Here is a 27330-nt window from a genome sequence, read left to right on the forward strand (position 1 = left end):
CTGCTGCCGCCTGCTTTGTTGTTTTGCTGGCCTGGCTAACAACAAATTGAAGGGAAATGATTCCATTTCATGCTAGATTAAACATGTGTCCACATAATTTATCGATTATTTATCATGTGGTCTGCTACGGGTGTGCTCTGTGTGGACAAAGTGAAGTGAAGCCAGAGGCCCCAGGCCACGGACATGGCTCCTCGTTTGCGGCTGGTAGTGGATGGGGAAAGCGGACGGAGAAAGTGGGGCAGAGTGGGCGAATGATGCCCCCATTGCGTAGGCCTTTGCGGCAGCATTGCGCACACAAGTGCAAAATTAGAAACAAAAGCTATGCCAAAGGCGCCTACCGTTTACCCTCTGTCGCAGCAAGTGAAGTTCGATATCGTTTGCCATCCAAGGCACTTATCGCTCCAATCCGCCCGAATGCCCCAAGGTTATCCAGGGAATGTGCTGCCAACAAAAGTCAGAGACAGGACTCGAATATGCTAGTAAATGGCCCAGTGGATTCTACTAATACGATTGATGATTACGTCCCCAGGAAATGTCAATTAAAATAGCAATTAAAAAGGTCCATTTTCTGTTTGTACTCATGTCAGTCAGCTTTTTAAGACTGTAAATACTTGATATCTGGCAGTGCACGTTTGAATCATGATTTATGATATTTCTAGCACGTTTTTTTGTGGATTAACCAAGAGTAGTTACACAGTTTTTACTAAATTAAAGCGGATTCCAGCATGCCTGGAATTTCAATATTCGATCAGTGAACTGTGTTTTTATTTTCTTTCTCTGTATTTGCTTTTTTCCCCGCTCTTTTTACAAGTCAGACGCATTTGCCAATGCATTTTTACCGCATAAACACACACACACACACACTGGGGAAAAGGCAACCACTGGGCAGCAGAACACGAAAATGGCGGCCATTTTGTAATCCGCATGTGGCCGGGTAATCACCCCTAAGCTCCGCTTTGCCACTATCCCCCTGGACCATCATCCCTCCATCCCTCCATCCCTTTATGCCGCTTATCCCTTCCCTCCTCAGGGTTTACAGAACGGTGTTTTTTCCCCTGTTTTGTTTTGCAGCATTATGTGGTCGCTTGTCGCTGCATTTTCCCTTCTATATCTGGTTTTTCATCGCCATCAGAATCGCCATCGCCATTGCCATTGCCCCTTCCCGTTATCTGCAACTCTCTATGAATGTTGTGATTTCGTTTGGCGATTTTCGGCTATTTTTGGTTTTCCTTTTTCGGGCCGCAAAAACAGCCGCAGATCGATCGATATTTTAAAGCTTAGCCCAATGGTGTGAATGCAGGCTACACTGGTCAGCTTTTGGCTAATTAGATAAGGGGGGAAGAGGGAAGCCTTTGGCTAGCCCAAAAAGTAGCCACATTTATCAGAGTAAAGCTCGTTGAATGGGTGCCAGAAAATATGAAATATTTCGCTACTTTTTCTGGCACAAACAACTTTATCAACATTTTTTTTGGGAATTCCATGAGGCTTCTTTGCTGCATTTCGGGAGAATGTGTATGTGTGCAATAATGCAATTGTTGAACACTTTGTGACAAATTGTTGCGGCAGCCACTTGAAAATCAATTTGCCAGCTAAATTGACTTCCATTTTCAGCCAAAAGCAAAGAACTTGAAAATATAACTTGCCAACTTGCAGCGACTCCTCTTACTCATGCCAATCCACATTCTTTTTTCAGATGGCGAAATCCTGCGCGTCCTGGTGAACAGCTCGGCACAAATCAAATGCGATGTGGGCTCCAGCCAGGCCGATGACAAAGTGCTTCTGGTTGTTTGGTACAAGAATAATTTACCCATTTACAGGTGGGTCAAATTGGGCACTACTAGCCTTATCCTTTCCTTATCCAGTATCTATATCGGTTATATGGGTTAACGTATCGCAATTCCTTTGACAGCTACGACACACGTGGCGCCCACGCAGGCACCCCATCCCATTGGCGCGACGAGGAGGTCCTCGAAGATCGGGCCGTATTTCGAACGCACAAGGTGCCGGCGGAATTGATTATAAATCCGCTTAAGGTAACCCATTCACTTTCCACCCTCACGAGTGCCAACAGCGCAGCGCTCTATAATTGGAATTTCATTTCAGGAAAAGGATGCGGGCAACTTTCGGTGTCGCGTGGACTTCAAGCTTTCGCAGACCCGCAACAGCAACGTCAATTTGGAGGTTGTCGGTGCGTATCCCCAGAGCTGAAATGTGTCAGGAAAGCAATCTATTTCGCGTGCCTCACACTCCCACTTATAATTGATAATGGCCCAATACTTTTAATTAATATGAAACCATTGTGAAGAAAGCCTAAACGGTCGCCCATCAAATTTATTGAGGCCTTAACTAAGGACTTTCAACTAGTAATTTTTAAATGATTCTAAATTTGATACTCCTCTTTCTTCTTTTTTAATAACAACTTTAAATGTAAACTTTTACAAGTTTTTTTTATGGAAATTTACATAGCCTATTTGCACAATAAGAGCAACAACAAAATGTTCGATATTTTGGATGAAAATATTTTTGTAATTCTTGCAAACAATGAACCCAAAACGAAGAAAGCCAACTAAAAAGCAGATATTTCTTGGATTGTCCAAAACAAATCTCAATTAAAAATTTTCCACTTCAAAGAGTTTAAATAAAAAGAGCCATTAATAAATATATATTCTGTTTACTGTCTACGTGCATATAAAATCAACATTCACATAAATAAATAAATATGGCAAGCCAGAAACGATTATAAAAGCAATTAATATTTCTTTGGTACCAAACACACACACACACTCACACACACGCACACCGAGCCAAACGAGTTGCACATAAATTAGCTGAAATGATTTTCGGTTAGCCGCAAAACTTACAATTTATTATTCTAGCTATATGAGTAAAAACGTTGTATAATTTTTCCTTTGCATTGCTTTTGACAGTGCCAAATTGTTTCTGATTTGCGGCTGTTTAAAATCATTGAAAGCGATCCGGGATTTGGCGAGTTCTTTAAAAGTGAAACAGATTTAGTTAATGCATAATTAAATAATATGAATTATTTTTCAGTGCCGCCAACGCAGCCGATTGTCTTCAATGAGCGTCGCCAGCGAATCGATTCGAGAGCTGGTCCCTATGAAGAAGGTGGCAGCCCGGAAGTCACCTGCGCTGTTTACGGCGGTAAGTTCTTGTAATGATAAACAATATCCTTCGGTACTGAGTGTGGGGCAGGGAAATACCAGTGAAATAAAACAATAATTGCTAGCCCAGTAAAATGCAATCAATATTTTAACTTTACAAGTGGCTGTAAAGACACTCGGGGTGAGTAACTAAGCTTTGTTGGCATGCAAACAAAGGCACGAGCATAAACAACAAACCATAAATGAAGTAAAGTTCAATTGTAAGGAAGGCGAACACAAATGTCAGTGAAACAGGAGCCAATTGAAAGGCGAGTAGGTCAAGCTGGGATCCCTGGGAGCCAAGTTAATTTCGCAAACAAATGTGTTGGCTTAACAAAAGGATTAAAAATTGCTCAAGAGCAAGAAGAATTGGGCGCAGAAGTGGAGAGAAAGGTCCTCAGAAGTCAACAGTCTTTGTTATCGATGATTCCCAGTGGCTGATACGTCGACAATGGCTATACAGGCAGGAAATCTGGGTATTACAATGGCATTCATATTTAAAAGCCAATTCTACCATTTTTCATTGAAAATATATCCACGCCATGGTAGCCATGATCCTAATGGAAGATAGCTCTTTGTATTTGAGCACATTTATTTGGAATATGTACATCATGTTTTCTCAGCTTTTTCTCACTGTGTACAATCTGAGCATCGCACACAAAACCCTTAAGTCAATTGTTGTTAATGAGAAGCAAAATACAGATTGGTTGAGGGAAGTCCGAGTGTCGCAACCCAAGAACGCCGTGCAGCTTTCGCTCAGAAAGCCGTCACAGTGCACGACATAAGTATGTCACCAGCAAACGACAATCGCGTGCTTTATCGCTGCGTACTCCCCTTTGTTTTCTGGGTCTGGGCGGAAGCGAAACCACTTTGAATGGTTTGACATGTCAACGTTGACATAAAATAAATCACCAAGCAGGCAAACTGCACTTGAAACTGCCCGGCAACTGTTAACTGGTCAGTAGTTTTCTGCCGGCACTGTGTGTGTGTATGTGTGTTTGTTGGTAGGGGGTTAAACCCGCGAAAGGGCTGAAACTGAAAGGGGGGTGCAAAGGAAAAGAGGAACCAGCAAAATTGGGCACTCAAAATGTTGTATGTGGCAATTAAATGGGGGCAAGGAAAATGTTGCCAATGTACAAATGTAAATACATACGAGGTGGGTGGATAGTTCGGAGGGGGGCTGAATGGACAACCAAGTTGTTGACAAGCAAAAAGGAAGTCAGTTGATGTTGGCAAATGAGCGGGGGGTGGGTGAGGTAAAGCAATCGAAGTACTTGAAACTTGTACAAAACGAGTGGGAGAGAGTGACTGTGTGTGTGGTCAGGCTCGTTGACAGTTGAAACGAACAAATTGATCCGAGTTGTAACGAAAATGGTTGCACTCAAAATAAATTTTGACGACAAATTTTGCACATCAACTATAAAAAAACTTACATTATAAAAAGACAAGTAAATGGTATTTCGTGGGTCTTTGGGGTAAGCAGATTCGATTGGTATATATGGTATAAGAAACTTGATTTATTTTGGTATATTTTATTAGGAGAAATCCACAATTGAATTTGGTTTCTCCTTGTGGACTCGATAGCCATTATCTTTTAAACGGACACGTTCTCCCCTTAACCGCTGAACATCCCAATTATGTTGGAACGACCCAGTAATGGTGTGAATTTGAAAATGCTACTGAAATCTTTAACAGCGGGCGGAAATAAATTGTAGGCAAATGCTGACATTATACTCGGTGCGGCACCATCTCCGTTTCCATTCTTGGCTCTTTTCGATTCTGGGTCTAGTGCGGTCAGGTCTTTGGCATTCAACATGCAATGTCCATTACAGAAATTGCAATTCTGTGGCCAAAACAAAAAGCCAGCCGGGAGAAGGTAGCGGGAGCATAAAGTGCTGAAAAAGTTGCCACTTAAACAAGTGCAATCAGCAGAAGTAAGTCAAAAGTGGCAGGCGATGAGAAAGGAGCGGCCCGGGATGGAAATGTTTGGTGTTTTGGGCGCTTTGGTAGTACCGGTATGGGGTATAAGGAAGGCCAGCCGGTTTGGGCTTAAGAGTGTGCGAAATCGACAAAGGAGCAGTAAATTTTATTGCAGCCTAGGAGGAGGGCCACAATTGCAAATGAGCGCGACACGCCAGCCCCAAAAAAACGAGTAGCGGAGTAATGGGGAGCGAAATGAAGTTATAAACCAGCACAGTCTGTGTGGGTAGTAAAAATTACCAATCTGCCCCAACACAGCTCACTTGCCCCCGCCACAATCATAAAGAATATATACATTGGAACTGAGGGGCACCCATTGTGCGCCGGCATTGGAGGCCAAGAGGACGAAAAGTGGGCAAAAAGTGGGCGAAAGCCGTGGCTTTATGTGCCCACTAATGCATAATATTCAGCGTTGCCTTCTTCTGCACGTCATGAATTTTACACACGGCGGTTTCGGCCCCTGCGACTCCAAATCCCCCTAGCTCCACATCTCTTAGCCTGAAACTCTTTGGAGCATATAGTGCAATGAAAGCTCCAACTCGCGGGAAACAACATTAACTAAACGGATGGGTGACATCGTTGTTGAGCATTATAGTTACCCTATTTACTTGGTAGATTGCACTAGTATTAAAAATAAACTAAATTTCCCCTGAACAAAAAGAAAAGAAAGTGCACACTGGCTAACAAAAGGAAGTTAATCCTTGATGCTAAACAGGAGTTTTTCTTTAAATCTTCTGTATCCCAATCTAGCCAAAAAACATATTCATCTGTAGTTCGCATATACCCCTCAGAACTGCCAGCATTGCTAAAGTGTGCTAAAAATGGCTTTTTACCCTCCTTTCTTTTCCTTTCCTTTAATTTTTTTTTTTTTGTTTTTGGTGTGTGTCAAACGGAAGTGCAGGCGTTTTCCGTTTTGGCCAAAGTGAGCGTTGGCCATATTGTTATTGTGTTTGCTGTTGTTGTTCTAGGCAGGTTGCGAGTACAAAATTGTGTGCATTTTTATAAAAATTTCTCTCTTCAGTTTTCTCGTGTTGTTATTATTACTATTACGACCGACGTTGCTGCCCCGTTGTTGTGGCACATTTCGGAGCACGGAAGTGCAACAATACGGGGCCATGCAACAACACAAGTTATTTACTAAGGCGAAAGTGGGATGAACAAAATGGGCGAAATACTTAAGGGGACGTGGAGGGAAAGCTGAAATAGTATATTGTCTGCCACAAAAGTTTGCATAATTTCAACTTCATTTATTTTTCATTTATGGGTTTTCTGAAAAGGCGCACTAAGAGGTATAAAACCTTGAAGGTATCAATTATTATTCCTCCTTTAATATTAAGAACGAAGGAATTCAGCGGCTCACTTTATAAACAAACTACAAATAACAATTGAGGAAGGCAATTTCTGCTATTCTTTCAGAAAATTCCTTGAAGTCGGCAAGCCTTAAATTTGTTTTACAGCTTCCTCATTGGACAAAAGGTCAAATGGCAAAGAGCACAAAAAAAAGGGGAGTGAAGTCAGGGGGATTGCGAACTGAATAAACAGAAATTGTGCCAAAGACAACAACATAAAAAATATTTATGTGCCATGGCAGAGTTTCTTCCTTTTGCTTTACTTTTTGTTACTATCTTGAGTTCTAAATTTCTGCTGCTTTTTCTTCTATTTCTTAAGAGTGGTCCCACCCCCTCACCCACTTTTTTACCAGTGTATCTATTTCAGCCGAGACAAATCCAAAGCCAAAACAGATGCACAAGATGCAAAGATATGCAAAACTAAACAAGCAAATAGTTCAGCATTGCATAACTAGAGCGTTTGCTTGCCTAAGTTCATGTGTAGTTTTATTTACACAAAGAACAAAAGATTACATAGGTGTTTAATTTCATTTATATTCTTTAATAACAAAAATACAAACGAAGGAATTTTGATGGCTGGTAGAGCAAACTCAATATAGCCTAAATGAAATAAAACAACGTTATCGAATTATTTCATAATTTATTTTGTTTTTATTGAATTCTTCGAATTATTGGAAACAAGCTGGAAAAATATTCCGTAAAATCCCACAAATAGCAGACATTTTTGTGGTAGTTTCTTCTCGCTGTGCACTTTTCTGCGATGTGGGTAGTGAAAACAATGTGAAACCCAAATAGAGGAATTCTTTTGAGTTCTGGTAACGTGTGTGCAAAAGTGCATAAGTGAGTCGGACTTGGCTGGTGGCGGCTTTAAGGCTTTGTCGCAAGAAAACGCTGAAAACTGGCACGCATTTGAATGCTGCTGCTCATTAGAAAGTGGGCGTGGCTGTGGTAGGCGGTGGGAGGTGGACAAGTGCAGGCCAGGTGGACATGGCAAAGAAATGCTAATGTCGCTCTTGCCGCTGCTTCTGCTCCTCTGCTGCATGGCACAAAAACCCGTTTTTTGATGCCTGCACTAAAAATGGCAAAGCACTTGGCTAAAAAGCAAAAGGAAATAAAAGAGAGGAGCGGTTTTTTTTAAAGGACTATGACATAAGTACTCTTTTCGAAGGATAGGTCATACCGATATACATTTTACATACATTATCCTTTGCAACTATTGTATTTAAATTCAATAATTAAAAACGAAATTATTTATTTTCGTTTTATAAATTAAAAAATTTTTATGTTTTGACATATTCTATTGAAATATTTTGCTTTTAAGTACATACAACGAAATTTTTTACATTTTCCTTCAAGCTTGAGTTTTTAAAACAAATCATTGCCTACGTTTCGGATATTCTAAGACGCCTCCGTCCAGAGTATGAAACTGCAAGTTAAAAGAAAGCAAAGCAGAGTGAAAGAGTAAAAAACTAGTGCAAACTTTGGGTGTGTTTGTGTGGAGAGTAAATGCAAGTCAGCTGCATCAGTGTATGTGTATGTGTGTGTTTGTGTGGGCTGTGGCACCTTATGTTGACATTAAAAAACAGCAGACATCACCGGATTCTTGAAAGCATACTTGGCCGGGGCCTTAAAGTGAATGCAAGGGTCAGTAAATTTGCAGACTTTAAGGGTTCAAAAGAAGAGCAACAAATGCATTAAACTTTTCACTGGAATTTCTCTGGCTCTGCAAGCGTTTTTTGTTATATATTCCCATTGTATTGCTGGTCGAGGAGTGGCCAATAAATCACTGGCAACCATTAAGCCGCCTTGCTACACATGCGCTAATCTACTCCGGCACAAATACACATGCACACACACACACACAGGGAGAGCCTTCTGCGAGTATGTGAAATATTTTCATAAACAACATAAAACTCTACCAAATGGCAGTTATTAATCAAAGTAATGTGCGTTTACCTCGCATACATACGTATGTGTAGGGAAATCTATGTTTATGTGTCTGAGCGACACATTTTTCAAACATATCAAGTGCAGTTTTCGGCCCATCCGTGGCTTAGTTTTAGTGAATTTCCAGGTGGATTTAATGGCACTTGTTCAGTCGCATTGCTTTTTATGGCTACTCATCAAGCATTTTGCGTAATAACTATGTAATAATAGAAAAATATACAACAAGCTTGTCACAAAATTTATTTGTGTCAACGCCAGACACTGGAAAAAACGTTCGGCAAGCTCATGCAATTACAAAGAATTTAATTACATGTTGGGACGCTTAAAATAAGATTTAATCAAATACAGCTGGTAATCTGGATAATCTGTCTTGCTGCACATATGATTTATTATATTTTTAGCAGTGTATTATTTGCTCTCCTTTTGAGTGAGTGACCGACCACCCGTTGCTATTAAATTAATGTGCGCTCATATACGCACACAAAAGCTAATTTCAGCGCTTGATTAAGTTGAAGTCGTTAAAGGCGCCCAAGTGCGCCACGCTGCGTATGAGTAATGTGGTTGTGCGTCTGTGTGCTGATTTAAGTGGCACCAACTCCGCAGCAATTGCAGCGCTGTGGTGGCTAGTCAACAAGCCCCACCAGCTAACTAAATTAGAGGTTCTAAGGATAGATTATAACAGGCTCTTTAATCCAGCTGATGGATAATTTTAGGCCAAGCCAGTGCGGCTTATTAGGGAAAAAGAAATTTATGGATTTTGGTAGCAATAATTCATTACCATTAAGATTTTATACTATGACAACATGCACTTATGCATTTTCCACTTAAAATTAAAGCCGAACTCAAGATTTAAGCCACATATTTGCTATTTTTCCAGGCTCTCCGCCGCCGACAGTCATCTGGCTGATGGATGGGCAGTTGCAGAATGGCGTTACCGATTACACATACGATGGTGCCATCACCAACAGGCTGGTAATTCACAACCTGTCAAGAATCCACCAGCATGCGGTCTACACCTGCCAGGCCAGCAATTTTCACAAGAAATATGTGGCCACCAACATAACGATCGACCTCTACCGTGAGTACAAGAATGCCTCTTTTACAAAATGAAATATTAAAAAAATATATATATATTGTACAATGTTCTTGGTGCACTATTAAAAGCAGCTAATCAATAATGGCTATTGTGCCTTGTTTTTGGCCATTTTGTAAACAAGCATTCGTAAGCTTTCTGTTTCATTAGGCGCCTTCTGACTTTCCTGTTTGTAATAAACTGAAACATTTTTCAGCATTGAAGCGGTTTAAAACGACCCAAATATGGTGCTAAAAGCGTTTTGCCAAACAATTTATTTATTTATTGTATTTATTTCACTCTTTCCTGATCCAGATTGTGTGCTCTTGCTTTTGTTGTTCGGTTTTAAGCATTGCGATAAAAGTTTTAACAAATAGCTGCGCAGATAAAAACGAAACAAACACCCCGAAAACACAAAAAAAAAAATAATAAATAAATAAGTAAGGCAAAACTCAGAGAGGCTGAGCACAAAAAAATAGATAATAAAATGGCTTATGCAAATATAACAAAATGCAAACGGCAACAGCAGCAACATTGCATGCGATACCCACGACCAAAAAAAATAAACAGCGAATAGGAAAAACGGCTAACAGAAATTCCTGTGCGTAACTTACCCCACCTACATACAATGGCCTCTGACCTGGCACATATTGTACGGCCAACATCATATCGAACTATATGTATTTTTTTTTTTTTTTTGATTTTGTGTTTCATATAATAGTAGCGTTCAGGTTAGTGGACTGTGCATGACCCGAATGGATTTATTATTTTGTGACAATTTTTAAATGCCCTTTTTCGACGCTCCGCCAGTGAAAATTGTTAAATTGAATTAAATTGTTGCCAATTTCGAGTGCCTGAGTGTGAGTGGTTAAGAGATTTGTGTTCGGAAAAGCTGTTGGCAAATAAATTCGATGTGACAAAAATGTATTTGCAAATTCTGTCAGCTTTATTAGTGGAGATACAATGGAACACAGACTATCCAAAAGTTAGTCTTTCTTTACAAACTATAAAAGTTATCTGAATGTGGCGCAAAAAACACTTTTCTAGTTTACTACTCTTTTAAATCAGATGCAAATGGAGGGAAATGCACTTGATCTTTTTCAACCATGTACATGTAATATTTACAAGGTCCAGCTACCACTCCCTGATTTCTCGAAATGCCATATAATATTTGGCTATCAGGCCCTTAGCGTTGCGCAAACAGCCAAAGATTGGCCATAGAATTTTATGGCACTTTGGCGCGTCTGTCATGGCTCTCAAAAAGCCAAAGCAATTGGACGTCAATTCCTACTTAGTTCCCTAAAAAATAATGCCACAACGTTCCACAAGCAGCAGCTGGTGATGCGCATATTTGATATTATTGCTCTGAGATGGGACAGAATACTGGGCAAAACATGGAATGTGTCGCACTCGCGAAGACATAAAAGTTAATACACCATAAGAAAAGTGGAAGATGAGGCGCTGGAATGTCGCTAACTTGGCCAATTAATGTGGCCACAGTTTCGTACTACGATTAACAAATGACCTTGAAATGAAGCGAGCAGTTGTGGTTGTAACCAGAATTCGCCACTTTTCCTTGACAGAAATTGTGGTGTTTTTATTTTGCTTTGCGTGTAATGACAGAATGGAGGAGACCGGGAAACGGGGCAGTTGAATAATAAGTACGACCTTAATTAGTTAATTTTATGGCCACTAACAATTAGATTACGCCCGTCACGACACTCAGTCACTCACACAAAACAATTATGAGAGTTCCTCATTAGCACACAATTCAAGGCCCCAAAAGAACTGGTCGAAGTGAAGAGTGCAACATTTAATTGAATAAGAATGTTTCCTCAGCATTCACGAATTCTGGTGCAATTGGGGATCAGATTCTAGGGGTTCGTCATTCCCCATCAAAAGTTTCAGGAGTCGATAAATGGTAAATAGGCCACCTGGAAAATGTAGCTTTTCTTTCTTATCGATTAAATGTCCTTCGGGGATTTCGCTCTGCGAGCCTTTAACAATTTAATGGATCTGTTTGCATAATTGGTGGCCATTCAGTCCTCGGGGTGGACCATTCAGGTCTTCTATGCTCGCTGGTGTAGTGCGTTTAATTAAACATTTAAATGATTTTTCAATGCAAATGTGCATAATTAATTTAATTACAATAAAGCGCTGCGCCAACAACCGCACTGAAACCTGTTCAATGCCTATAAAAACAATAAAAAAAACCTGCAATTATATTGTAATGTATGCAAGGAAAAAACAGGTTAAAATGGCATTGAAATAAATAAAATTGTAGATAGTTGGCCAGCACTCAGCCCAGCGCCTCTTTTGGTTTTTCCTTTTTTATTATCGCATTTGGGTTTAACTTAAATGTCACGCCTTTAAATTAACGCATAAAATGCGCAGCCAACCGCAGCAAATGTAAAAACAAATGAAAAAAGTGAACGAACAACAGTTGGCTTAACTCGTTAAATTGCAAGAAATTTGCGCATTGAGTCTTAAAGGTATCTGTTTAATGATACCCTCTAAGCGGATTTAGGCAATATGAAATAATTGAACGAATCTTCCCCAAATTGGTTGATTCCAATTTATTCCGACAAAATAAATAGCTGAATAACACAAATTTTGCAATTCAAACCCAAATAGCGTATTTATAATTTTCACGAGCGCACAAAAAAGAAAAACTGCAGGCGCGAAAAACAAAAACAATCGCTGTGACATCTCGATAACGATGGAGGCTGTGTAATGCTGATAATGAACCCAGACTCCAAAGCTTTACGTGACCATATTTGGATGGCGGGAAAAAAATATGTTTGTTATTGTTTATTGGTTTGTGCAATTTTCAATTTTGTGGGTAAACAAATTGCTGTCAGCATGAATATTAACAAATATACAAATTACATAAATGTAATTGCATGAATATTTATTGGCTGAACTGTAATGCATTGTCTGTTTGTGATCTACCAATCCACATGCCAATTATTTATTAAACAGTCAACCATCGCGATTCGGAAGTTATAGTTTTCCATTGAGTCTGTTCGAGCTATCGATAAATTTAGGGAACCGGAAAGAGCCACCATTAATGGCAATTTACGCAGTTTTAATTGCTACCCTTAATAATAAACGTCTCATCGATTTCTCATAGTTTTTCTGCGAAAATTAAATATTTAATTATATTGAATATATAGGAGAAAAATGGCTGAGGCTGCGAATTGTTTCGAGTCGGTTTCTTTGCCCTTTCCGTCTGACATTTATTATTCGGTATTATGGATCCTTTTTGCGAAAACAGAAATATTTGCTGCCCTATGCTTGATATTGTTGCATTCCCCAGTTGTTATTGCCGCAGTTACTGCCGCTGGTGGCAATCATAATTTGTTGCAATTAATTTTAATTGCATTGCCTGTCATTTCCATTTCGATTTCCATTTTTCACACACAATTTAAATAAATCAACAAAATGCTGCTGTCGCACCAAACAAAATAACGAAAGCGAAAAACAAAGCCAGGCAAAAAACTTCGAACGAGTGGCGAGAGTAAAAACCAACCTTAACCTCCATTTAAGCAAATAATTTCACGATGGAAATTAATGCGCGTTCATAATCAAACTGTTTGTTTTACAGTGCGCCCTCTGCTGGTGGAAATCAGCTTTAACAATCAGCCGATGTCAGCGGATCGAAAGTATGAGATCGAGTGCCAGGCGATCGGATCGAGGCCACCGGCCAAAATCACCTGGTGGATGGGCAATCTCGAGCTGCATGGCCACAGCCAGAAGGTAGGTGCATAAATACTTTATAATTTCTGGATTAATATATACATTTTTCTGAAGGTTTCTGAGGACGGCAATGTCAGCACTTCGGTGCTTTCAATCACACCCACAAGAGAGGATCATGGCAAGGCCTTATCCTGTCGGGCAACCAATGAACTCGTTCGAAATGGCATTCGAGAAACGGCCATGAAGCTGAATGTGTTTTGTGAGTATACCTTTATACCTTTAAACGAATCGCACTGTATAAGTTGTGTTACAAATTAACCAATCGATAATGAAACGTTTAAATTGCACTTATCGAGAGAGCCATTAAATGAATTAAACAGAAATATATTGCAGGTATAATAAAGAATGCAGGTATACTGAATAGTTTGTCAACAAACTATACTTAAATAACACCCAAATAAATCACGCTAACATATTCTAAAATTATTTTGTTGACAGAGCTATTGGGTAAGCTACATAACGCCCTTGTTAGCTGTAGAATCAATCAAAACGATAGTCAGGGTTCGTTTCCCCAACCCTTTCTGGGTACCAGGAACAGACGATACCGGCCGCTTTAATAACACCCCCATTTGACATATGTCGCTACTTTATGAGTGCCCCATAAACCATCGATGGGCCCGCGTACTGGTTCTCGTGCGATCCCATAAACTATGTCAGCCGCTTATCGCCCATGTCCTTTGGGGAATCAATACTGTTTTGCATACCAATGCCATAGTGACATAACAGGCGGTAGCCGGGATTTCGGAACTCTGTTCCAAATATTGGCGGTCCTTACATAATGCGTTCAATTTTTGTTCTTTTTCGGTTCGGCTCGTATGTCAAACGTTTGTTTTATGGGCCGCGTCAACAATGTGCTGGGGGTAAAGTTTGTTAATAAAATTTCTATGGCAAAATATTAAAAACGCGCGCGGCCGAGAAAAGTTATGCACACAATGCACGACAAGCCGGAAGAGCTCACTTTAGGCTACACCCACACACATATGCGGATGGGATAAACCTAAACCTTAATGTTTCAATAGTCTTGGGGTCCAGGGTCCTCAACTTCTGGGCTGTGACGACAGCGTCTTGGGCAAACAGTTGCCACGTCTATTATCTAAAAAGCTTACAGCCTCGTTGTTCCCCAATGTCATTGGAACTTTTACTCCTTTCGCTGGCTGCCGAGATGATGGGGATGTTTCCCGGCTTGCTGCGGAGAATGCACTGCAAGAAAATGTTATACATATGATTATTTGCCAAAAGGTTTAAGTATTAAGAACGGGGCTTATAAAGTTTGCGCTTAAAGTTACAAAGTTTGCACTATCAATAATCGATTTGATTTAAAGTCCTGAATCTTCGCTCAGTGTAGTGTCTTGTGCAAAGGAGTCGGGCTTCTGCGCGAGCGCTGATATAAAAAATTAGATAACAATTTCAATTTCCATGCTCATTTACATGTTTATAGCGTGCTTAAAATATTTTGGCCCCCTCCGTTTTCCTTCTGCTGACACTTCCTGAGATTTCATATTTCCCGCCCGACTTTCCTCGCTGCCGTGAAAAGATTTTGTGTCTTTTTTAAGCGTGTTCTTTGTTTGCCTCCTGCGACGGGGGTAAATTGAAAAGTTGATGCAATGTCGGCTGCTACCAGAGATGGTATGGCCCAGGTTGAAGTTGACGCTGCCAATAATTTTCTCATTATATTACATCACATTTAGCCGGGCCATAAAAAAGTTATCTCTAATATCTTAATCAGAGACCCTTCACGCAGGCAGACCTCTTATTTTCCACACAATCAACGCAGGTTAGACAACCGAAATTAAATCAACGGAAAGAGACCAAGAATTTAAGTCGTATCCGCAATAAACTTAATGACGAGGCAAATTTCGTTTTCTAATAGTCATGGTCTCTTTGGGAATACCTTTTTTTTATTATTTATGGGACTAAACGTATCAAATAATATTTAATTTAAAAAAGCTTACAACTTACAATGACTTTTATTTTGGATGAAAAATAGAAGTCTAACTACAGTATTTTTCCAACTTCTAAATATAACTAAATTACGCTCAAAGGGGATTTAGAAATAGGACGAAACAAATAAGCTCTCAGGCCAATTCAATTTATTTGCCTTGGGAGCATAGTAGAATCAATTTAAGAACTGCTAACGAGAACGGGTTCAACTTTGTGCAATAGACAATGACAGGCCTCACCCGCACTCATACACCCATGGCGAGCACACAGACGCAATCCTTCCAATTCAACTGCAGCTGCAACATAATGTGGCACAGGCACTCAAAAGTCGTTACGTTAAGCTGCAGTTACGACTGGGATGGGCTGCTTTGGTTTTTCCTCTCGTTTTCGGAACATTCGCTCCACGATGGATCGGACCGGGGGTCACCGAGATGGAGGACCATAAAATGCATTAGCCCGACGTAGTTGGCCAGCTTGGCCAGTGACAGTTATTACCACTTAAGCCCATCCTAACCGCAACAGTGTGGCCTGCCAGCCACTTGGAACTTCCTTCGGAAAATATCTCACTGTCATTATGCAGTTGAAGAAAATTGGCGTTGCTTTAACACCAGCTCGCATTTTAATTATGGCTATAAATATGATATTTACAATGCTTTTTAGCAGTAATAATGCCTACTTAAAATATTTGTTTTCGCTAACAAAAAAATCATTTCTTGTGCATTCAGAACACCGAATTTTGTTCAGTGCACATCCTTCATTTCCCTTGTCCCTTCGTTTCAGTTTAGTTTTCTGTGCCGGCTTAAAGTCGTCGCTAATGAACTTGTTGAGCGGGAAAAGGATAGACACAATGAGGGGAGGGAGCCATGGTGGGGCAGTGGGAAAAGTCTTTAAATTATGCAAACTGCTTTGACTCGTTCTTCCTGTTCCCATTGTTCTTGTCAGTCCTTCTCCAAAGCCCCCTTCTTTAATTCGGCTCACGCCCATTCCCTTCTCGTTTCTGCAATGGTGTGTGTTAAAGCACTTTTCATTTTCATTAACAAGTCTTTGCAAAAGACGAAATCGGCTTAAAGAAACTTGCTTATAGAACGTGCCACCCCAGGAAGTAGCAAAGAAAAAGGCAGCAACACTAAGCAGACAGAATGCGAAGTGGAGAGACCAGAACTACGCCTGGCAGGGAAAGTTGCCAAAAACAATGTGCAAAATAATAATAAACAAGTGGAAGGTGGCAAAATGCCGAGGGACAACTGGGCTACATACGTAGATAGATAGAAGGCAAGGAAGGAGCGACACTAATCACAGATAAGCCCAGATTAACCCCCTTACTGCCCCATCCAACGCCCACCATTTCATACCTCTTTCTTGGGCTTGAGTTGAAGGATTGTCCAAAACAGCCAGCAAATTACGTTTGATGGACTCTTCGCAGCTCTACCCGAGTAAATCCCAATCCCAATCCAAGTCTAAGTCTCTGTCTTAGTCAAATGAATACAATGCTCATCCAGTGTTTTGTTTTCTGTCTTACCCACTTTCTTTGCAGTCATTCCCACCTTGCAGCTGGACCTGGGCTCCAATCTGAATCCGGAGGATATCGAGGAAGGCGATGATGTCTACTTTGAGTGTAAAGTGCATGCAAATCCGGCTGCTTATAAAGTTGTATGGAAGCATAATGTAAGTGAGCAAACAAACAACTTTCCTTGACTTGACTGGACTTGACTTGCAATATTTATGAAGGGCTCTTCTAAAAGGGCACTTCTTATTGAAACATGTGCAAAAAGCGGGAGAGAAAGGGCTAGAACGGTACGGTCTAAAGTGTAAAGTATGCTTTTGGATAAATATACCTTCTAGTGCCATAAAAAAACTTCGGACTCTTGCGAAAGTTTGACAGATGCACGGGAAAAAATAATCAGAAATCTACTTTTTGTTTTTATAACTAAATAGAATATGCATTTTGTTTGGATTTTGAATAATTTAATCCTAACATAATTATACCCGTTACTCATAGGGTACTTACTTACAGGCATATAAAGAATATTTATTCTTGATTAGGATCAATAGCCGAGTCAAACTGGCCATGTCCGTCCGTCCGTCCGTCCGTCCGTATGAACGCCTCGATCTCAGGAACTACAAAAGCTAGAATGTTGAGGTTAAGTATGCAGGTTTCAGAGTCATATACGCTGCGTAAGTTTATTTCCACGCCCACTAGCCGTCCAAAACTCTCACGCCCACACTTTTAAAAAATGTTAAGCTTTTATTTCATATTATTACTTTTTACCCAATTTCAACCGGTACTCCAGGAATTGTTGAAATTTTTTGTTTTGCACTTCCACTAGCTGTGTATTGGGTATCTGATAGTCGGAGAACTGGACTATAGCATTCTTGTTTTTACCTTAAAGGAATTCAAAATAAATTGTCATTTCCTTAACACTTCTTACATAAAAATTCATTTAAAATATTATTAAAATGGCTCTCTGTTTACTGACCTTCAAACATACTTCAAATGTTGCACTCAAGGCAATTGAGCGTACAACTGCGCAACTTCCGGCAATTCCCAAGACATTGGCGTGCTACTCCCACACACACGATACTTCCTTCAGCCGGGTAAATTATTATGAAGCCGAAATTAAGTGGTCATTTTTACTGAATTATTGGCCAATTATTTTAAGGCAATAGAGTCAAGTGGCTGGCATGAGACAGGGTTTTGGCAGGGGCGGAACTTCGGGAGTTTGTACAAGTTTACAAGGCAAATCATTTGTTTATTAGTGGTTCCACAAAGAAGCAACTCAAGCCACGGCAACAACAATGGTGGCCAAATAAATGTTATTCAATGCCGAACAAGAAACGAATCAAGTGTATGAATAATATGAATGCTAATTGAATTCATTCACAATGAAGTACATGACCAAACAAAGAGCCAAGCTAAACAACGGCAACAGCAAAGCCAACAACTTAGCCATAACTTTTACCGAAAACAACAATAAGCAAATACAAATACAAATACTCGAAGACGACCAAAAAGTTTTTCGTGTAGGGGCGGCAAACGAAGGATATTTAGTACAAAGGAACTTCCACAAGACATTTGCCCAGAGAACAGGGTAGGTAGATAAAAAGTTTATATGAAATAATAATTTGCCCGAGAGACAATGGAATGGTTTGGTTCGAGTGCTGATTCCATTACATTCTATCTAACATCGAACAAAATGCTAATTATGCAGGGCTAGACAAAAGCTATAGAAAGTGAAAGATACATAGATACCTAGAGATAGGGAAAGGACCAATCAATGCTTAGGAAGTCTATGCAAATCAACTGAGAACAGAAATAGTTCATATCGATGCACCAATACCCTTACATTACTGCAACGCATAAATATTTGAATATTTGAAGACGGTCATAATTAAATGTCAGACTCTTTTAGACTATTTTAATACCCTTTTATGCCATGTAAGAGATTTTGCCATAGCTAACTAATGCCCCCGTTACGAGACAGGATTTGTATGACTGGCTAACAAGGCAGAAAGCGATACAAGCGCAGTTAGTTAGTTGGTTAGTTGGCAATCGTCACTTACGTTTACCCAGCTCAGCGTGAAATCCCCTACAGATTCTCTGCCCTCTCCCACTTTGCTCTTAGCCAAGTGTCATAACAATAAAAGTTCACTGCGGCAGTGCAAAAATGGAAATGAAATGGATACGAAACTAAGCCAAACACACACTGGGAAAACAGTCAAGTAAAATGGCGAGAGTGGTGCGGAGGTTAGACAGACAGCCACGCTTGGTCGAGCTGTGCACATGGCGTATGCGTAATGAGTTCAAGGCCAAGCGGAAAATTGCAAATGGCTTGGGCCAAAGTGAAGGCGAGGAAGCCAAGTCGGGCGTTCATTAAAAGTCAATTGTTAATTGGCAACGGCAACGGGAACGGCAATGGCAATGGCGACGCTGCAACCTACAAATGCAATTAGAAGTCAAATCAAGTTAAATCAACTCCGTTGCACCCAGTTAACAAGTAAATTAATTTTTGTTTTGCCACCACATCGATTCGGTTTGAACTTAACTATTCTTCCACGCAGAACAGCCGAAGGGCAAAAAGTGGAGCTCTGGCAACTTGTCTTCGTCTGTTATTATTCAATTAGACAAGCTGACAATTAACGACGAGCTGGCAAATTAAATTAACAATTAGTTTTATTAAACTTGCACACACACACAAACACACACACACACTGAAGTAGGGGCCAAAGTTCTCAAGCGAATGTGCGTGCGGGTAAAAGTTTTCACATGTTCATTAACAACAACAAGTCGGAGAAGGAGCAAAACTTTGATGGAATCGTTGCCGGAGAAACCAGCTAGCCTCGGATGAATCCGAATCCTGTTGGCAGTAAAACTTATTTTGGCCACACACTCGCATTTATCTCAGCTCCGTCAGGAACCGCAGAAATAGCAAACATAGCCAGAAAATTTGATTAGAGAACAAAGTCGGTGGAAACGACTTTAGAGTTTTGCAGCAACTTGAGCATAAATATTTACATAGCTCCACAAGGCAAGTGGCAATGGTTCGTTGCCCCATAAAGGCAGTCGAAAATTTATATTGATTGAAACGAATGTTTTCATTCATTATCTTAAATTCTCAACTGCAAGTTTCTGGTTGACGAACAAAAATACATATTGCAAATTGAATAGATTTTGCAAATTGAACGGTTATATCTTTATTTGCGGATCTTGCCTATTGTTATTAACTGAACGTACAGAAATAAATTACTGTGTATGTCAACAGCTAATTAAAATTGCAAACTATAATCTACAAGTATTTGACGTTCTGCAAAAAAAGATATTATCTAAAAGCATTAAATTGTTGCAAGTTTAAGACTAAGAAAACCGTAAGAAAAGGAATGAAAGTCAAGAAAATAAGTAAAGTCTCTTAAATAGTTACTTATATGTACATTAAAAATACGGTTTCAGAAGTTCTCAAGCAAATCAAAAATTTTTCGAGTAAAAGTTTAAAAGAGCAGCCGCGTAAAAAGCGCTTGGGGAAAGCAGAAACCAAATCAACTCAATCAGTCCGAGCCATCAGATAAATTACGGAAACTAATTGGGTATTTATAGTCGGAACTAACATCGATGACAGACGAACACAAGAGGACGGCCTGGATTGGATTGTGGCCCAAGGCTCTTGCCGCTTGAGGAGTGGCTGGCAAACAAGTCGAAAACACGGCCGAGAGACAGACAAACAGAAATGGCAACGCATAAAATGCGCCATTAGCATTGAGGGGCACTAAAGGGTTGTGCAGACATCATCAAGTCGGCGGGGCTGGGCGGTGGGTGGGAAGTGGGTAGTGGGTCTGGGGGTGGTGACCTCGAACGGGCGATGGTTAGCGGCGGAAATTCTGCAGCGGATGTGCCCCGAACTATTTGAAATAATCCCAAACGCCCAGGCCCACCTTCTTTTTGTCATTCTATTTGCCTTTGTTTACACTTTTTGGTTTGCCTCATTCTGTTCTTTTTTTTGTTTCTTCTCATTTTGCTGTTTTGGCTGCGACAACCTTGAACTTTATTTACATTTCGTATATGCATGGCGACATTTTTATTTGTTTTATGACAACAAGGTCGCTGGGCCGAGCCACAGTTCGTTCGCCCTCCCATTTGGGCTATTTAAGTAGACCCTACGGGAATTGAGGCTGTGCGGAAAGCGGGACAGGTCCTTTTTCGAGAGGGGTAGGACACACAATGCCTTTGGGGCTCTTCTGCACTTTAAGGATCTTTAAACAAGTCGAGGGATATGCTAATAGCGGCCGAGCATTGCATATGTAATGGATACATCTGTATCTGCAATCTGTTATCGGATAGCGCCGACACTTTGCCAATAGTATCAATCATTCGCACACAAAGCAAATGGAATTCAATAGCCGAAATGTGACTAGTGGGCAAATATTGTCCTGACACGGCACTCGCCGTATGTCTAGCCATCTAAATAATTGTTTACATCTGCACAATGGAAGGGGCCCCCCGCGCCACAGAAGTCGCCGAACAAAAGCCGCAGCATGGAATTCCCAAGATACACGACCCCTTCTCAATGCATTCGAGTATCAACTCTAGCCCTCCAGCTCAGCTCGAATTCCTGGCCTGTTATTTACACTTCAAAGTAGAGCATTAAACAGTATAATTACTTGAACATTAAACAATATAATTAGAATTATTTTGAAGCTTGCTTGGAATCTATCAAGCTTTGATGGTATTTAGAGGGTATTTGAAGCAGTTATTAAATTCAGCTGAAGTTTCTAGTTCAGCTGGCTCATTTTCAAAACATTAGTATGTTTGTGCAATGAAATATTTTTCTTAGGAATTGTTTTTTGAGTGTACTGGTCCACACTATTATCGTAGTGTTGCGCTGCCTGGCTGCATTGTTTCCATTTATTTGCTCACACATCCCGATATAGACACCTCAGTATGGATGTGTGCTAAGGTCGTCGAGGCTTTGTTCGCCGTACTCTGGCTTTTTGACTTTTGTCGACCATATTTATACACATTTTTATTTCTATTTCTATTTATTTCAATGCCTTCATTGTTGCCATTCCCCCCAATCCCACCGCCTGCCGCTTGTTTGTTTGCTGAGCTCGGGCAGAGTGCGAATTTGTTTTGCCGCTAAATGGCACAAGGCTCTGGGGAAATGCGTCAAAATGTTGTCGAGTGCCGGCCTGTTGGGGAAAAGGCTACAAAACCAAAAGGCGAACATCGGGGTTCGAGCATTATTTCAAAATGAGAGCGAAAGTGCGAGAAAGTGCGGCAAGAAGGTCAAGCCTCTGTAAGCATTTGAGTGTGAAGGCCTACTTACGAATATGTGGGAGGTGGAAGGTGGTAGGTGAAACTTGTGTGTTTAAGGGAAAACTTAAAGTAAATATCGGCTGATTTTTCAGCATCGATGCCAGGCACGTAGTCAGCAAAGGCACAGCTTCTTAATGAAGCTGCCAGCTCACTGATGCGCACATTTATGAGTGTTTTTCCGGGGGGTAAAAAGGGCCCGGATGGGTGACCTTGTATCCCTGGGACTTAAGTGCATAAAAGTTGGCAAATCCGACTTTATTTTAAAGCAAAGAGAAGCTGAAATCTGCAGAGCTACTGATCTGTCATAACTGATGTCGGTTACCATTGGTTACAATACAAATCTTATTGTACGTATGCCAACAGTTGATTAAGAGTTGAATAAAAGCGAATTATAGTACTCCAACGATGGTTATTTCTCCTCATTAGCTCCTTCTCTAATTTAGTATGTACCTTTTACTGACAATCCCTGTAATTATGTCTTAATCCTGCCAATTGCAGCACCAAATCATCCAGCACAACCAGCGAGCGGGCGTGATTGTCAGCAGCGGAGATCTGGCGCTCCAGGGTGTCACTCGTCACCAAGCTGGAAACTACACCTGCACTGCCTCGAACGTGGAGGGCGATGGGGATTCGAATGTGGTCGAGCTGAAAGTGATGTGTGAGTATCGCGATGAGTGGGCAAGGATATTTGCGGGATATGTTGATTTGTGGCCATTGTGTGCACCGCATTGTGTTTTAGCTGACCCATAAAAACGCTCTCGAACTGCTGCGTTCGGGCCGTTAACAAATGCTTCGGCGGCGGCTTAAATAGGAAATCGGATTGTGTCCCAAAACCACCCACTTAAATCCTTCTTCGCCGCTCCTGCTCCTGCTCCTGCTGGTCCATCTGCGCCTCCTGGTGCCATTTGGTTTCTCGAGTGGACCTTTGACACACAAAAACGAGCATTATTGAGTGTTCGAGTATGGCCAGAGACGAGGATGGATGGCAAACAGCGGGGCATCGGTATACCAACGAACGGCGAACTGAACTCCCAGCATTGTGCGCTCGTGCGGGCCTCTTGCAGTTTTATTGCGTATACGCCCCATTATTGTGCGCTGCTTGAATGCTCCTTTGTGTGTCGCTGAGCTATGGACGGGTCGCAAAAGTGGATCAGGGAAAAGGGGAAAGTGGAAAGTGTATTCACAAGCGCCGAACTTTTGCGGCACAATGCTATAAGGAACACAGCTTTGATTGCGTGTTATTTATCTAACGATCCATGGATTAACCACGAAAAGATTTTTAGTGAACTATTAAAACAATAATTGCGGTATGCCACATGAAATGTATTATTTTATCATTTCAGCACCTTATTTGCTATAAGTTGATTTCCTCTAAATTGCTATTTACTTTCTCATATATTTGATATTTTACATAGATTTTACTTGATTGATAGCCATAATTATAGAAATTGCTGCACGAGCCGCAAACTTCCGAGATAATCGAGCCGAAGGGCATATTTCCTTTGGTGTATTTCTAAAACGAATTTGGGTCTGCAGCTGCGCTGGAAATACAGGACCGCAAATCTTCTGCTCAATTTGTGCCGGATTTCTGAACTTCGCCTGAACTGGTCCTGAGTCAAACTTTGGTTAATTAGTTTGCCTTTTTCGAGCAATTTAGCAGGCCAAAGATGCTTCTATTCATTTTCGTCAGCCGGCCCTTTAAGCAGTCCCTCTGCTGTTGCGGCCTTATGCTTTGGTTTTTCCGGTGCTATTTCCCTTTTATCACTTCCACTCCTGCCTTCTTCAGCTTTTCGTGTTTTTGTTTTACGCAGAGAGCTTCCGCTGGCCAGAAAACTCAGTGTCCAACTGGTAGCCATCATTTTCCCCTTTTCGGACAGCGTAATTTCGTTTCCTTGCTCCCCGAGCTGCGCTGAAAATTTGTTTACTGGTCCAGTTTGGCATGCAATATCGACAGTTGTCAAATGGCACAATAAATTCGCCACTTGCAACTTTCAAAAGTTTCGTGACTGTGGCAAGACGGTTGAAAGATTTTCGCCGGCCAAGGATTAGAAAATTGAATATTCCCTGGCCTGCTCAACTCAGCTTTCCCTTGCATTTCTCCTTGATGTCGCTAAAAGTTTTCGCTGCGCAAAGTTTTTCTTTCATTCGAGACGTCTCTTCGTAGTTTTATAAAATTTTATGAATTTTGAACGGAAAATTCAAGAGCGTCTTTCACATTGCAGTACGGAAACTTATCCCTTTTTAAATGTTTTTATTTGGGATTGATTAAAAAAAATACATTTTAATAAAAGAAAGCAAAGGTATTTGAGTCCTTTAAAAGTGAGCCATCTCTTCAGTTTCTTTGTTGATTCACCCGTTTCGGTTCGGTTATTTTTCGGTATCTGTTTTCTGTTCAACCGTCCTTGTTGAGCTTATTGGGCTGCTTGAATGGCCAAAAACGGAGCTTGTAGGAAGGAACACACAGAAGGGTAAACTTTTCTACTTGGGTTTTCCGAGCCTGTGAAGGGGCGGGCTAAAACAAAGAAGCCACCGCCCAGATTATTGATTCCAGCTGCAGATGCTAACAGCAAACTGCACTATAGCCAACTTTGATTCGATCTCCGCACTCACCGACTGTTTTCCCCCGCTTTTCGACTTGCAGATAAACCAATTTGCCGGCCCGATCAAAAGAAAATCTATGGAGTGGCGCGAAACGAGGCCGCCGAAATAGTGTGCGAAGTGGATGCCTTTCCGCCGCCGGAGAACTTCAAGTGGTCCTTCAACAACACGGCGGAGACCTTCGACATGCCGCAGAGCGGTTTCCGGCCCCATTCCGCCCAGGGTTCGACCCTCACCTACACCCCCGTCAAGGTAAGTTTTAAAGTGTCCGAAAAGTCCGAAAACGGAGGTTCCGGGAAAATCGCCTGGGAACCGACAAATGTCGGCGGGATTGAGGTTTGCAGATGCGTGACGCATTCGTCATGTTAAATGCTAAACACGTCAGACATTCGATTCATTTCTGGTAAAAGCATGCGGCTCTTTGATAAATTTTTCATTTCATATTTCGCTGCGCTCGCTTTTAATGTGAAATTGTTATGGACACATTTGACATTTTGGCTGTTGGCCACTGGGCGAAAAAATGACAGACGGAAATTAAAAAACGATAGAAAAGGTCATTCAAGTTTTTTAATAGACATAGATAGAGTAGAAAAGTCTAACAAAGAAAAAAAAATAACTCTTTCTACGCCTTCGCTATATGTTTTTATTTAATTAAGCAAATGGATTGCTAGTATCAATGATCTTAGCGCTAGAGGGCATTTTTTCAGTGCAGAGTGCGTATCATTGAACTCCACGGGGGGTGTCTGTTATTGAATAGCAAAAATTTTAATTAATAGGCGGGTCACATGGTTGTTGCCATTTATTTGGGCCTGTGTGCGTGTCATGTTTGCCAGCCAGCAACAGGGAAAGTAAAGTAGAGCAAAGCCCTTCCTGATAGAGACAACAGCCAGCCATTGGTGCCAGTCGAGCGATTTTAATTAAAAATTCTATTAGCACTGCTTTCTAATTAAAAATCCAATAGCAGCAGTGCCACCACCACCACCACCATCATCATCATTATCATCCACAACAACACCATTGAATGTCGAAGGTTATTGGGAAGCACAAAATAAAAAAAAACAAAAGCAAAAATAAAAAGCTAGCACAAAAGAGCAGGAAAATTATTGGAAGTAAATGCCATTGACTTTAATAGTTATCATCATTGGCCAAAATGAAGAGGATAAAGCTCACCACCTTCCACCGCTCTGTCCGGCTCTGTCCGACTCTTTTGACTCTTGTCTCTGTCGCTTTTTGGCAGCATTTCCGCATTAATGGCCCCAATGGCCAACAGCAATTGCGATTGCAGTTGTCGGAGCTCCTCCCCAGCAATTGGCCGGGCAAATTGGCCATCAATGAGCTACACTCCCATCAATGTCCGAATCGTTGGGATTTCAGTTTTTGCATTTGATATTCCCCATGTCAGCCTCTCGACAGCAGATGTGTACATTTTTACGGTCAGCCGAACAAAGTTGCATGTGGAGTGGCCCATAGAAATTTGCAGCTCAGGAGATGATACTAGCAATCATTGCCGGTTGTTGAAGCTCAGAAGTGGGGAGACTTCAAATTAAGTGGTGCAAAGAAAAAAGTAAAGTGATATTCATAGCAACGATTTTAACGTTCTATTTTATCAACTAAAATCCGCAATTAAATACTGTGTTAGGTATTTATTTAATTTGAGGCTCGAGAGAGAAAGAAAGATTTAAGGGATCAAGGACGACACCTTTTATCAAGTATACTCGTAGGGAAAGTCGATTACATTTACGCAACTTTTTATAAGAATTCCAGCAACATTGAGTTTTTTTTTATTGGCATCTTGAAATCCTAGCCAACTCCTGCCAGAGATTTTTTATGGCTACATTTTGCCCATCAGCCAGTACGCCACCTACATTTCCGCTTGGCTGTCTGACCACAAACGTGTTAAGTTTTTCGGACTGGGCTTGTGGTCGCTTGTAAGCCAACATGGCTGCCATTATGCGATGACAGTGGAGGAGCTGCAACTGGATGCTGCAAATGGCATGGACCAGGACAGGAAGGGGGATTTTCCAGGGGGGTACGCGGGGATGTGCTGAGAAGAGGCTCTCAACACAGTTGTTTAAGTTGCATGGCACCCAGTTGGTTTGGTATGGTTTGGTTTAGAGTTTCGGGGCCTTCGCTCCGTCTGGTTTTTCTAGTTGACCCAGTTTAAAATGTTGCGGTTGCTTCTGCCCTTTTCCTTGCTTTTCCGTCTCTTTTACGAATTTTCCTGTTTTTTTCGATCCTTTTTTCGGTATGGAACTAATCAAACTGGCGGCGACAGCCTCGGCTTACATTTCAGCGATCAAACGAACGAATTGCGAGGCAGTCAAACGGCATTCAAATGAGTTCCGCTCACAAACACTAGTCCATCGCACTGATTGGACACACACACACAATCACATACACAGAGATAAATCATTTAGCTCAATTGAATATGAAAAATCCCTTCCGTTCGGTTGTCATATATGCTGTTTCCGGTTTCCGCCAACCGCAGCTCAAACGTCGTCGTTGCCGTCATCACATTTTCGTTGGGACTTTTCTTTTCGCTTTTCCTTCCCATTTTTTTTTTTTTCTCAGTCCGTGCGATTTGCTCAAAGGCAGCCAACAGCTCATTAATTTTGTTTTGTGCATGGGCATTTCCTCACATTTTTTTCGCCCAATTCCATTGCTATTTTCTATGTGTGAGCAGAGCAATTTTTGCCAGGCTTTCATGTCAAGCAATTT

The 27330-nt window shown here is 41.0% G+C and overlaps 1 protein-coding gene across 1 annotated transcript in view; it reads left to right on the forward strand.

The window, feature by feature from the left end:
• LOC6551900 overlaps positions 1 to 27330 on the forward strand; it is a 77081-nt gene that overhangs the window by 38105 nt on the left and 11646 nt on the right. The window contains exons 3-12 of the mRNA XM_001980579.3: positions 1694 to 1817; positions 1910 to 2033; positions 2104 to 2188; positions 3052 to 3162; positions 9315 to 9515; positions 13117 to 13268; positions 13323 to 13467; positions 16744 to 16874; positions 22513 to 22672; positions 24656 to 24864. Of these exons, the coding sequence (XP_001980615.1) occupies positions 1694 to 1817; positions 1910 to 2033; positions 2104 to 2188; positions 3052 to 3162; positions 9315 to 9515; positions 13117 to 13268; positions 13323 to 13467; positions 16744 to 16874; positions 22513 to 22672; positions 24656 to 24864 (1442 nt within the window). The remainder of the gene's footprint in view (positions 1 to 1693; positions 1818 to 1909; positions 2034 to 2103; positions 2189 to 3051; positions 3163 to 9314; positions 9516 to 13116; positions 13269 to 13322; positions 13468 to 16743; positions 16875 to 22512; positions 22673 to 24655; positions 24865 to 27330) is intronic.

This window comes from Drosophila erecta, unplaced genomic scaffold (assembly GCF_003286155.1).
Source record: "Drosophila erecta strain 14021-0224.00,06,07 unplaced genomic scaffold, DereRS2 tig00000000-arrow-pilon, whole genome shotgun sequence".
NCBI classification, from domain to species: Eukaryota; Metazoa; Arthropoda; class Insecta; order Diptera; family Drosophilidae; genus Drosophila; species Drosophila erecta.